This window comes from Lygodium microphyllum, chromosome 3 (assembly GCF_053477565.2).
Source record: "Lygodium microphyllum isolate KBCC chromosome 3, Lygodium_microphyllum_v1.1.10, whole genome shotgun sequence".
NCBI classification, from domain to species: domain Eukaryota; kingdom Viridiplantae; phylum Streptophyta; class Polypodiopsida; order Schizaeales; family Lygodiaceae; genus Lygodium; species Lygodium microphyllum.
In genome coordinates, this window is record NC_141137.1 from 19,449,150 (window position 1) to 19,461,486 (window position 12,337).

The 12,337-nt window shown below is 42.8% G+C and overlaps 1 protein-coding gene across 1 annotated transcript in view; it reads right to left on the reverse strand.

Moving 5' to 3' along the window:
- Positions 1 to 11,166, reverse strand: part of LOC148038117 (uncharacterized) — a 46,529-nt gene extending 35,363 nt beyond the window's left edge. Inside the window, exon 1 of the mRNA XM_087669147.1 lies at positions 10,855 to 11,166. Coding sequence (XP_087525273.1) covers positions 10,855 to 11,113 — 259 coding nt within the window. The 5' untranslated portion in view covers positions 11,114 to 11,166. The remainder of the gene's footprint in view (positions 1 to 10,854) is intronic.
- Positions 11,167 to 12,337: the final 1,171 nt, after the last annotated feature.

The following is a 12,337-nucleotide window of genomic DNA, read 5'->3' on the forward strand; positions in this document are numbered from 1 at the left end:
AAAGCCCCTTGACCTTTCACCCAAAACTTGCACAATTGGAACCACAAACTGGCCAAATGCTACCCCAATTTACAATGATTGGGCTGGCATCCTAATTCCCTGACAATTACATAAATTTTAGGTGCTGAATTCAATGTACGATGCCTTATTCTATTGACACAACTCTCAAGGTGGCTATCAAACCCTAGTTTCTGCAAAAATTTAAGGCTCAGTCAATATCCTCCTACTATCCACCAAATATGGCTCAGATCTCCTCCAAATGGCTAAGAAATGCTAAGACCTTTTGAGAAATTATTGGGAAAGGTGAGAGAAAGCCAAGATAAGAGAGAGATCTGATTTTCTTAGCAAGAAAATCCTAAAATCTATTTGTTGCCTGCTTCAGCCTGCATTTAATGCAGTCATCTCCTACCAGGCACCTCCAATATTGTCACCTGATCAACAATGCTATTGCCAGCCCCAGGAAGGTGTCTCCTTGCTACCCCTTGCTTGTTGAGGCTCCCAGATGGCTGCCTTTTGTAGCAAATTACTATTCTCTAATCGAAAAATGGACCCATAGCTCCCTCTCTCTCTCTCTCTCTCTCTCTCTCTCTCAAGCTATAAACTAACTAAATGGTTGAGAGCCAGCCCCCAAAAACGTATTCTCAATTTGCATGGGCATTTTTGCCAAGTAGTAGCCTTCTAAACCCATTTTTTCAGCATCATCAACCATTTAATTAATTTTCAAGATTAAATAATCTTAAAATTTAATTACAGCCCTTTTAACCCTACCCAAAATTAAATGTACCCATCCATAATTAAATTGGCTAGGCCATTTTCAACGCGAAGTGGTTCCCAACCTCTATTGGCCCCCAGACTAGCATTAATTAATTAATTAATTAAGGCTACTCCCTAGTGTTAGCACTAACACTTATTGGCCAAACAACTATCTAGGGTTAAAACTAACACTAACTGACCACCAAAACCCAGTTGACATAATTAATCACAACTTTTGCCTTTAAAACCCATTGCATGCTCGGGGTCCTTTGCCCGTTACCATAAAATAACTCCCATGTGCATCACATGTGCTAAAAAACCTTACACATTTGATTAATAACTTAATCAAATGTTATTAGCAAGATTAAAGCATCTTAAAATTTCACATCCCCATGACAAGGTGTCTCGCAGAAGGCAACTACTGCAGATGAAGTAGACAATGATGGACAGCAACATGATCCTAAAAACACAAACTCCAAAGGCTGAATAAAGCTGGCGACAACTCCAAGGAGGAGACCTGCAGAAGGTAAGGCAGCATAGTTACCAGGAACCGGGAACGGGAACGGAACACCCAAAGTAAGTCTTAGAATCTAGATAGAGATATCATATCAACCATAATTCGTGAAATTAGAGACATAATAATCAAGTTTCAACAATAATAAATATTCAAAACATTATAATCAGCAATGGATTGTCGCATTCATGATTCAACATTGTAATCAACAATGCTGCATAAGTCCAACAAGTGTGCATTGCAAAGACACAAAATATGCACTAAACTTTAAAGTCTAAAGATCCAAGTTATAAGAGCCCCAATTCCCAAGTCAATACTCTAAAGTTCCAAAAGGCTAGCCACTAATTGCTTTGATTCATGGGAGATGGCTCCACTGTGCCCAAATGCTCATCCTGCTGAACAACGTCTTTGCCACCACCATCACTATCATCATCATCGCCGTCATTCTTTTCCCAACATATAATAGAATCAACCTTTGCAACTAATGTACTGGCTAGCAAGCGAAGATTGGAGCTCACATAAACTAGGTCATTTGTCTTCATTGTACCAAGACCATTTCTCTTCTAAGTGAATGTGATTGAATGAGCTCCATAGTTGCTCTAAACAAGAAGTGCTAATTGTTTGGCTAAGAATACGAATAGCCAAACTCTGCAACTCTGGAGCTTCTGCCCCGTAGTCCTCCCACCATAAAGCAACCCCAATATTTGTCATGTCCTCTAGTACATCCTCGGTACCAAACATCCCTAATGTTTGCCGATACACAGAGAGCTGATTTTTAATTTTGCATTGCATTTCACAACTAGGATAAAGCCTTGCAAGCAATGTGTTCCAAGCCTTGACCACCTCAAGGTCTCTTTCTTGCAGCTTTCCTTGAAACTCGGGATCAAGCACATATGTTGCAGCATGCATAGGAGAGTCATACTCATTCCATCTGCTGATGCATAATTCTTTCATCTGCTCATACATGTTTGCATTTAGTTCCAAACTCTCCAACCTCTCAATCATGCGATCCATACCTTCATAGATCTTTCCAATGCATGGATCCATGCCATCTGCAAGCCTCAACATGTGCATAATAGGATCAACCATTTGGTTGAGATGCGATTCACCTCATCCCAAAAATCTCTATCAGAGACATATGCATTACATAACATAGCACTAGCTGCGGCAGCCCTAGTCCAATTTTCATACTCATCACTAGCAAATAGCTCCCTAATTGCACCTTTGCAATAGTGCAATCGACCAAGCATAAGAAAGTTATATGCAAATCCTGTATCCCAGTATTTGAGAAGTTATTTGTCACTTCTCTTGCAAAACTCAGCATGCAAGTACTAATGATTACATATAAATGTAATAATCTTGTTGCCTTTCACAACAAGAAATGCAATCCATGGCAAGTCCCCAATATCCTTCAACAAGTTATTCAAGCAATGCGCCATGCATGGACTAAAGGTGATATGTGGACACATTGCCATTAAAATGTTTCCTGCTGCCCTATTTGTATGTTCACCGTCTGCCACAAACTGCACTACACTTTCTACCCCAACAGCATGCACTGCCTCGCACCACTCGGATACCAATACATATGCACTCTTTCCAGTCTCTGAAAGCATCATGACTACCAATGAAGTATACATCCCCACAAGAATATGCGACAACACCATGTATGGACCTATGGCATGTGTCACTCCATCCATCTGCTATCAATGATGTCACTCCATTTCTTGCCCATTGATTTAGAATATTTGTTGTTGCAATCTCTATGGCTGCTTTTTCCTTCTAAAGCAATGTAGTCTTGATAGTTTCTGATGAAGGGGCTTATATGTGCGTCCATACTTTGCAATCTTTGTCACCATTGTTAGCAGATATTAGTCAGCTCATGCTGTGAGTCTATGTGCAGAGGCTGGGCATTTTATGTAGCATTTTATGCAGTATTTTATGGCACATTTTTGTGGCCATTTATGATGTACTTTTAGCATTTATTGCTGGCCGACCTGCATTTTATGCTCCCCACTTTTGTGGCTATTTATAGGGCTCCTCCTCCACAGTCTTTTGTACTTCAGCCATCAGTGGAGATCCTTCTGGGAGAGAGGAGCTGGTGCTGAGGAGCCCACGCAGCCAGTGACTCACCGTTGTATACTGCTGTCTCGTGTTCGATATGGATTCCATTTCCCGAGCATACATCTGAGTTCTCATCTGTCTACTGTGTTCATTCTTTCTTCTGTCTTGTGTTTCAGCATTTATTTCAGCATATTCTTTACGCTTCCATTGCTGCACCACTTCTGACATGGTATCAGAGCTCAAGCTGCAACCTATTTGTGCTGTGTTTTCTTGCTGATTTCAAGATTTACACCCTTCTTGCTGATCAGCCAGCTGTCCTTCCTGCTGGTGACTGCTGATTTGCTGCTGGCGACAGTGATTCAGCATTTGTGTTTTGCGTTTTTCTGGACAGATTTGCGTTTACTGCTGTTCCACTCTTTGCTGCCCGTGTTTCCTTCATCAAACTGCTGGCAACAGTCTTTAGCCCCTGTTTATTCAGTTTGCAGCCTGCGTTTTGCTGTTTACAACATTATTTTTGCCTGTTTTTCTGATTATTCAGGCCGTTTTTGCTGTTTTTGGCAGTTTTTGACTGATTTTTTCACTTTGTGCAACAGCTTTTGGCTTATTCTGGTCAGCCTTTGGGTTATATTGCATGTGAACTCACTATTTTTGGTGTTTTTGGTTGCGTTTTGGCTGTGCTCACTCTCCAAACGACCTTCTTTTCTTCTACTTCTCTTTTCTACCTCCTGTAGGACGTCTCCTGAAGTATGGCAAAAGTTGCAGCAGATGTACGAGGCACCTTCCACCATGCGGGCCGTCACACTTTATGGCCAGCTCCAGCAGATGAAGTTTGAGCCGAAAGATACTATTCAGTCTTTTCTTCTTCGTGTTACGCAGGTACAGGACCAGCTTCGGCACATGCAATCTGCTCTTCCCGAGGTGCATCTTGTCGGGACGGTTCTCTACAAGCTCCCCCCGGAGTTTGATGGAGTGGCCAATGCTTTGCAGGCGCAGACATCATCGACTCCTGTCAGTTTTACACATATGACCTCGATGCTTCTTGAGCATGAGGCATCCTTGAGATTACAGGGGCGGCTTCTGGCACATTATGGAGGTGAGGCTTATGTAGCTTCAAAGAGGGGTGACGGGAAGAAGAAGTCAAAGGCCCAGTGTTACCACTGTGGCAAGAAGGGACATTTGCGGAAGGACTGCAAGAAGTTAGCGGCTTCCAAGAAAAAGGAGCAGAAGACGAAGCGGGATGCTGACTCTACCGATGAGTCCTCTCCTTCATCAGACTCCGACTCCAATCCTCCGACCAAGGGGAAGTCCAAGGCGCGGAAGGGATCCTCTTCTTCGGATCGCGGGAAGGGCTTGGTTGCCCCTTCCTCGGCTGCTTTCTAGTGGTGGTGATGAGGTCATCCCTCACGACTCTCTTATGCCAGAGAGGGAGTGTGAGCGGGTGTTGGTGGGGCTGCAGTGCCTCATCTATATTTTGATATCGATGCACAGGATCCAGAGAGGGATGTCCCTGACGCATCGACGGTATCTGGCAGTGAAATCCTAGAGACTGGAGTTGATTTCTGGGTTCATGATGAGCTGTTCTTCTTGACAGAGAGCGAGAGGCTTTCGTCTGGAGCTCACATGAGGGGACACTTTGGTGGTTTGGCCAAAGGCGGGGAATCCATGGTCACATGTTCAGAGACATGTTTGGCAGATTGGCTTTGTCTGTCCTGAGTGACATAGGTGACATTACACAGAGAGCTGCTATGAGTCTTCTCTATTTTCAGGTGTTGTTGGTACGATCGACATCGACATCAGATACTCTCCGAGGCATCTTGGTGGTGGGCTGGCCACTCACCGCTTGGACATCCATGGTCCTTCTGGTGTTTCTTTGTTGTGTAGTTTATGATTCTCCATCATTGTACTATTTTATTGTATAAGATCCCACATGATCTGAGAGAGGATGTTAGCAGATATTAGTCAGCTCATGGTGTGAGTCTATGTGCAGAGGCTGGGCATTTTATGTAGCATTTTATGCAGTATTTTATGGCACATTTTTGTGGCCATTTATGATGTACTTTTAGCATTTATTGCTGGCCGACCAGCATTAAATGCTGGCCAACCTGCATTTTATGCTCCCCACTTTTGTGGCTATTTATAGGGCTCCTCCTCCACAGTCTTTTGTACTTCAGCCATCAGTGGAGATCCTTCTGGGAGAGAGGAGCCGGTGCTGAGGAGCCCACGCAGCCAGTGACTCACCGTTGTATGCTGCTGTCTCGTGTTCGATATGGATTCCATTTCCCGAGCATACATCTGAGTTCTCATCTGTCTACTGTGTTCATTCTTTCTTCTGTCTTGTGTTTCAGCATTTATTTCAGCATATTCTTTACGCTTTCATTGCTGCACCACTTCTGACAACCATATTTTAAAAATAAGGTGACCTGGTTGATTTGAATGCAATATGATCATAGTTAAAAAAGTGTGCCACTGTTGCATCTGTTTTCTCTTTTTTCTTTGGTTCCCATGAAGTGTGCAATGAACTCTATCTAACACCACGACCTACTGCCACTGATGGCCCACGAGAAGGCTACGTAGCCACTAATCCTGGTGGTCTTCTGCATGAAGCACCATGCCCTGCTAGCCTTGAAGTCCATGTTATTGGATCCACTACTATATTCGAAGTCCTCCCGGCATGTGAATTCCCCATAGAAGTGGCTATGCGGTCAAGCAACTCCTGCCTTATCTCAATCGATACTTTCGTGCAAAAACGCACCTCTTTCCCCTCCTCATATAGAAGATGGGCTCTCACTTTATCATCCCCACTAGTGCGAGCAAAAGAGCAAAGTTTGCATTTCCAAGGCAAGCCCCTCCACCTCTCAATGGCACCCCTGCATCTACCTCATCCCACCATGACCAAGTAGCGCTTCGACTTCGTCCAATTGTTGACGAAGTATCTCTTGAGGATGATGAAGATCCCATAGATGTCAATGTTGCCATCTATATAAAAGTGACAAACAATCAGCAAAGTTCAATGAATTTGCAGAAATTTGCAGCCAAAATTTCAACATGCATGTGTTAAATGCTTGCTAAAAATGCCCGAACTTTGGTGCTTCTTCAGCATGCATTTCTTTTACTGAAAATGCCACAAATTTGGGGCATTTTGAAACCAGCCTTTCTTCTTGGAATGGGTGGTAATAACTTGATTTAAGAGTAAATTACAGCAATAAATAAATGCACATAAAATGAAATACACACTTTACCATAACATTCTTGGACAATAGACTCCCTGTTGGTCCCAAAACTAGAGCCCCTTGCGGTATTTCTTTAGCTTTCATTCAATTGGAAGGAGTACAACTTGAGATTCTTCAATCTCCTCCTGCTAACCAATTGCTCTTGCTGTCAAAAATGACCAGCAAGCCTTTTGGGTCATTTGCCCCTTGATTCACCCCAGACTACTTCTCCAATTTGACCCTTGACTGGCCAAATGCTGCCCCAAATCAATTCGGGATGAGCTGGCTTCTGAAATCCTTTGATAATCTTCAATTATCAGCTGCTGATTTCAGTCCCTTGAGCCTTCAATCTCTGGCACAGATCCCAAGGTGGCTGCTAAACTCTAATTTCTGCTGTAAATTAGGGTTTACTGCAGAAATTACAGATCAGGCCACCAAAAATGGCTGAGATCTCCTCCGAATGGCTAAGAATTGCTGAGAATGACTGCGCATAGGCTGAAGGAGACGAGAGAATGCTGTAGAGAGAGAAATTTTGAGATTTGTCGCGAAGAACTGATCAAAATCTGCTGCTGCCCTGCTATACCAGCCCCAAACGGATGCACCAACAACAATAGGAGCATCAGAGACTGTGATCTTCAGGAGAAAGTGCATCAGCAGCAATTGCCAGCTTCCCAAGGTCAAGAATATGCAATCTCCATCACCAAAATAGTCTCCAATGGCTGGGAAATGGCCCCAAAAGCTGGCAGCAACAGTCCAACACCTCTTTCCAACAGCTCACAAAATGAAAAAATGAGATTTCCCTCTCCCTTCAGCCCCTATTTAGCCTTTCTCCCATTTGCATGGGAAAGTTTTGCTAAGTGGCAACTTTCTTAATCCATTTTCAGCAATTTTCAACCATTTAATTAATTTAATTAATTCTGAAAATTAATTCAGCCCTTAATCCATGCCCAGAAAATTTACCTGGCCCATCCAAAAATTAATTGGCTAGGCCATTTGCAACCCAAAGTGGTCCCATGCATTAATCCATTAATTAATGCCTAGTCCCTAGTGTCACCACTAACACTTAATGGCCAATTAATGGTCCTAGGGGCAAACTAACACCAAAATTCACCTAGAATCTAACATGTAACTTGTTACAACTTTTGCCTTTGACACCCATCTTTTTCATAGGGTCCTTCGGCCTTCAACTGTGAAAAAGTAGCCTGTACCTCGCATGTGCAACACATGTGCATCTTTTAATTGCACATTTGATTAATCCTTTAATCAAATGTCAATTAGACATAAACAAAGCATCAAATTTTCATATCCTCGTGACACATTCCAACCTGCATTCCCTTGCTGAAAATACCCCAAAATTTGGCGTATTTTCAGCTCCCAAATTTGGGGCAATGACTAATTCAAAATGCCACAAATTTGGGGCATTTCAGCCTGCATTCCCTTGCTGAAAATGCCCCAAAATTTGGCGCATTTTCAGCTCCCAAATTTGGGGCAATGACTGATTTAAAATGCCCCAAATTAGGAAGCTCTTTTAGATCCCGGGATGATGGATCCCAATGCCCCAAATTTAGGGACATGGCAGCCAAATTTGGGCCCCAATTCTTGAGAAAGCTCCAAATTTTGGGGCAATTGCCAACAACTGAAGTCTAATCCAAAATGCCCCAAATTTGGGGGAGATAATGATCCTCACCTGATCGTGGGCAAGAGTCAGGCCAACCAAGAGAGGCGGGCTAGGCAGACGGGAGTAGGCAAGCAAGGTAGGCGAGGCAGGTGGGAACACGCAGGCGAGGCAGGCAGGGCAGGTGGGACAAGCAGAAGCAAGCGGGAGAGGCATGCAAGCGAGAGAGGCGGGAGAGGCAAGAGTCGTGCGACTAAACAGGCAATGTCAGGCCAGTAAGTCGAGCCCGTTCAAACGATTTTTTTCTTCTTCTTTTTTAAGTCCACTACTGGAATGGCCATTCCGAACAGGGTGGAACGGCTCGGAACGGGAGGGAATGGGACAGAAATGGGACAGGGAATCAACTGGAACGTTCCACCAATGTTTCCTGGGCTTGGACCTCCCGAAACGCGTTAATCCATTCCTATGTGCCGGAACGGGCATTCCCTGTCTCTATGCAAGGCAACTTGCGACAGCTTCTATTGTTAAAGGAGAAGACAATGATGAGGGTGATGATAACTAAGGTGATGGCACTAAATGTGAGGATTAGGGGTGAAGAGTGGTGTGCACACTATCCCATTTACTTTAAAAGGTAAATTTTGATAGCTCAACAAGGGGGTTGGCAAAATTTGCTATTATAACTAGCAATGTGTATGTTGGCGTGCTCTTGGAATATCACACACAAAGTATGCCAAGCAAGTGATTCACTAAGGTAGAGAAGAAGAAACTCTACATAATCACCAAAGCAAGCTGGAAAAGAAATAGAAAGACTGCAAGTTTGCTTTAGACTTGCTAGCAGTAGTACAAGTGCTTAATATAGCAGTGCATCAGCTCCTCGTGAAACCTTGTTTTGGACACTAAGAGCGAACGCAGAGCAACAAGATGACTTCAGTTCAGGTCTTCCAGAAGTTCAAAAAGCAGTTAACAGCTTCTCAACATCCATTTTACCAAATCATTGCTTTTATGACATATTCATGACAAAGGAGGGCATTCTAATATGTAGACTAAAGGTATTAAAATCTCACAGAGCACCCGAATTTGGCTGTGCTGCCGAAAGGGAAAAGTTGACCAGCAGGTAAAATGACCAAAACAGCCAAGTGCAGACTCAGACAAACCTCCTGGCTGCATAGTCATCACCTAACAACCATGTGGATGGCAGAATAGTGATCGCCACTCTAGCAAGCAGTTAGACCTATTTTAACAGAATTTGGTCTAACTCAGTTCATGAGGATATCACCTCCATGCATCCTAAAGTTAGACTTGCCTAATGAAGGTCAGACATCTACTAAAGCTAGCAGTTTGACAGCTACTTGCACAGCCAATGTCAATGGTAGTGCACAAACTTGAGGAGGTTAAGAGGAGACCAAATTGAGGATGTTAAGCCTAGAAGTTAGGTTAAGATGACAAAGTTAAGGATGCCTATCAAAGGACTCTTGGTGTCAGATGTGAAAGGCAACTCCTCGTGGACTCTAGTGCTGGGATTGCTCAGCATGTACATCAAGAGACGCCAATTCTCATAAGGCTAGGAAGATGAGACCTAGTCATTGCTGCTAGCCCTAGGCTCGGGGGGTGAGGTAAAATGGCTTTACAATTGGGAGGTGGTGAGGTGCCAATCATTCTATGTTTTGAGCTTTGTGTTTGTTGGTTCCCACATTAACATTTTTGTAAGCCGATCTAAGCTTAAGCCTAACAATGGTAAAAAAGCAACAACTTGCTTGGATGGAACCAATGTCACAAGGTGTTCAAGAAGGGAGAATCGATCCACTTGCTGATCACACTCTTCATGTCTCTGTTCTCTCTCCTCTAAGCTGGCTAGTGTGGCACACTTTTGGAGGGAAAGATGGTACTGTGAGCCGAAGGAGCAAATGGATGTTGAGTACTTGTAGGTGTTTGCCTGCTCTATATTTGTATGGAGCAACTACTCAATCAGAGCAAATTTCAGGTTATGTATAAAAGCCCATGAGACGGCCACATGTTTGAAGAGTAGGCAGCTGAGTAGAAGTCTGTTTGCAGCCTAACAAGACTGACTTAGAGCTCTGAAATAATCCATCGACCTCTTGCAGGCTTTTGGAGTCACCAAGTCATGTGGGATTCTTCGTTTACCCCTTTGTTCATGGTGTCAAGATGGGAAACTCCTTGTTGCCCAACCCATGCAGAACACATCATCAAATGGGCTTCTAGAAGTATACATAAACCTGGAAAGGAGCACAACACTTAGGAAAGACATGCATCTTTGTGCCCCTTCAGTGGCCTTCTTACTCTAAGGCTTTGTTTCTGAACCAAGCGAGGAAGGGAGATTTTATGGTTAGTCCATGTATATGTGTATGTATGTACATGTCATCAACCAACACTCAGGAAGACATGCATCCATGTACCCCTTTATTGGCCTCCTTACCCTATGGCTTTGTTTTAGTGAAGCAATAAAAGATATGTTAAGGTTAATGTCGTATGTGTGTATAGGCAAATACCTTAGACCTTCATCAATGGCCGATGTGTATGTTCTCTAATTCCATGCCCATTAGATGAGAAGGATTGCGGACCAGCACTTGGGACTTTGTTTCCATTGTTTCAGCGCTGCTCGCCACATTGGGGACTAAGATTGTACATTCAGTTTTGAAGTTGCACAGTTTTCGCCCAAAAACAGAAAGAGTATATGTACATACCATAGACTTGAGGATAAATCCGCGGAACCCCACGGCTTTCGATACGCCTACGACGGGCATTGTAGCTGGCAGTGCGCCTGATGTTGTGGACATGAGCAGAGGGGGTATCTCTCGAGCTGCTGAAATCAAGGGAAAAGTTATTATTCGTGGACTCCTCCTGTGAGCAGTGGACGATACGAGCATTCCTTCGGTTCGTCAGACTCCCATGACGCACACATGCGGGGGCAACTGGCGCTGGAATGCATGAAATGCTTGCCATGTCCACCCTGCGAGAGAAACGATGGAAAGTTCGATTGGTATCATTATCATTATTGATATTATGATGTTTATCTACCATGCTATTCCTTACGGAAAATTAGATATTTCACGAGTGCTTCATCTAAACCAGAGCGCAATATCACTTGCAAGAGCATTGCCCTATTGTTGTTGTTTTTTTCTTACGAGTGTTTGGAAGGACTTGATTTTGCTACCTAGCTTGCTAGCTTCTGCTTGTCTACAAATCCTTGTTTTACATCTTCATAGTTTATCTTAATTAATATAATATTATATTGTGTTTTGACTAATAGTGAAAGTCAAACTCAAGAAATGCAATTGTTACTAGCACAACTCATGAATTATCTAGTTTCATAAAATAGGCTTAAAGTAATGATATTGCATGCACAAATTGTAATAAATCAAAATGCATTTTCGAAAATGTTTTCTAATTCTTCGTTTTCTAGAGGACTACTAAGATTATTAGCATACATCAATTGTAAGAACAACCTTGAGCTAAGCATTGCTCACGAGAAGCATTAGGATAGTCTTATTAGACTCTTTTATACTAGCAAGTATGTCTCAAGTAATCATGTGTTGATAATGGACTTGCAAGATAGGAACTCTTACATTTGCTAGGTTTAAAAGTTGTTAGCTTGTTCATGCACATGTGGTAGAAACTTTCAAATATTCTCTCTCTCTCTCTCTCTCTCTCTCTCTCTCTAGCATAATGTCCAAAGCAAATTTCCATAGGGAAATGGCTACTGATTTAAAAAATAATAAGCATGTGGCACATTTACTATTCTTTGATGTGTAAGGGTACTCCCTCTCCATTGTTGTTTTAACTAAGGTTATTAATACAAAGCAAATTTGACTTCCAACAAGCATTTGCATTCAAAGTGTGCCATTGAGGGTACACAATAACGGTAGATGACAAGACTGATAGAACTTGCCATGACTCACATAAAATTGAGATCCAATTTTCTTATATGGGCTAGGGGCATGAGCATCAAAGCAATGAAATGGAAGACACACATAGTATGAATGTAGAAGGCACTCAAATTGCCCAAGGTTGTACACCTGATGCAACATTGCTTGAAAATTCACAAGGGGATGACACAGCTTGGATAACTGATTATCAAACCCCAGATACACTTTTCTCTATAACTTTTTTGAACAAAAGTCCAAGGGCTAAACAACATGAGCAACAAAACTAGCATTCAAAAGGCCA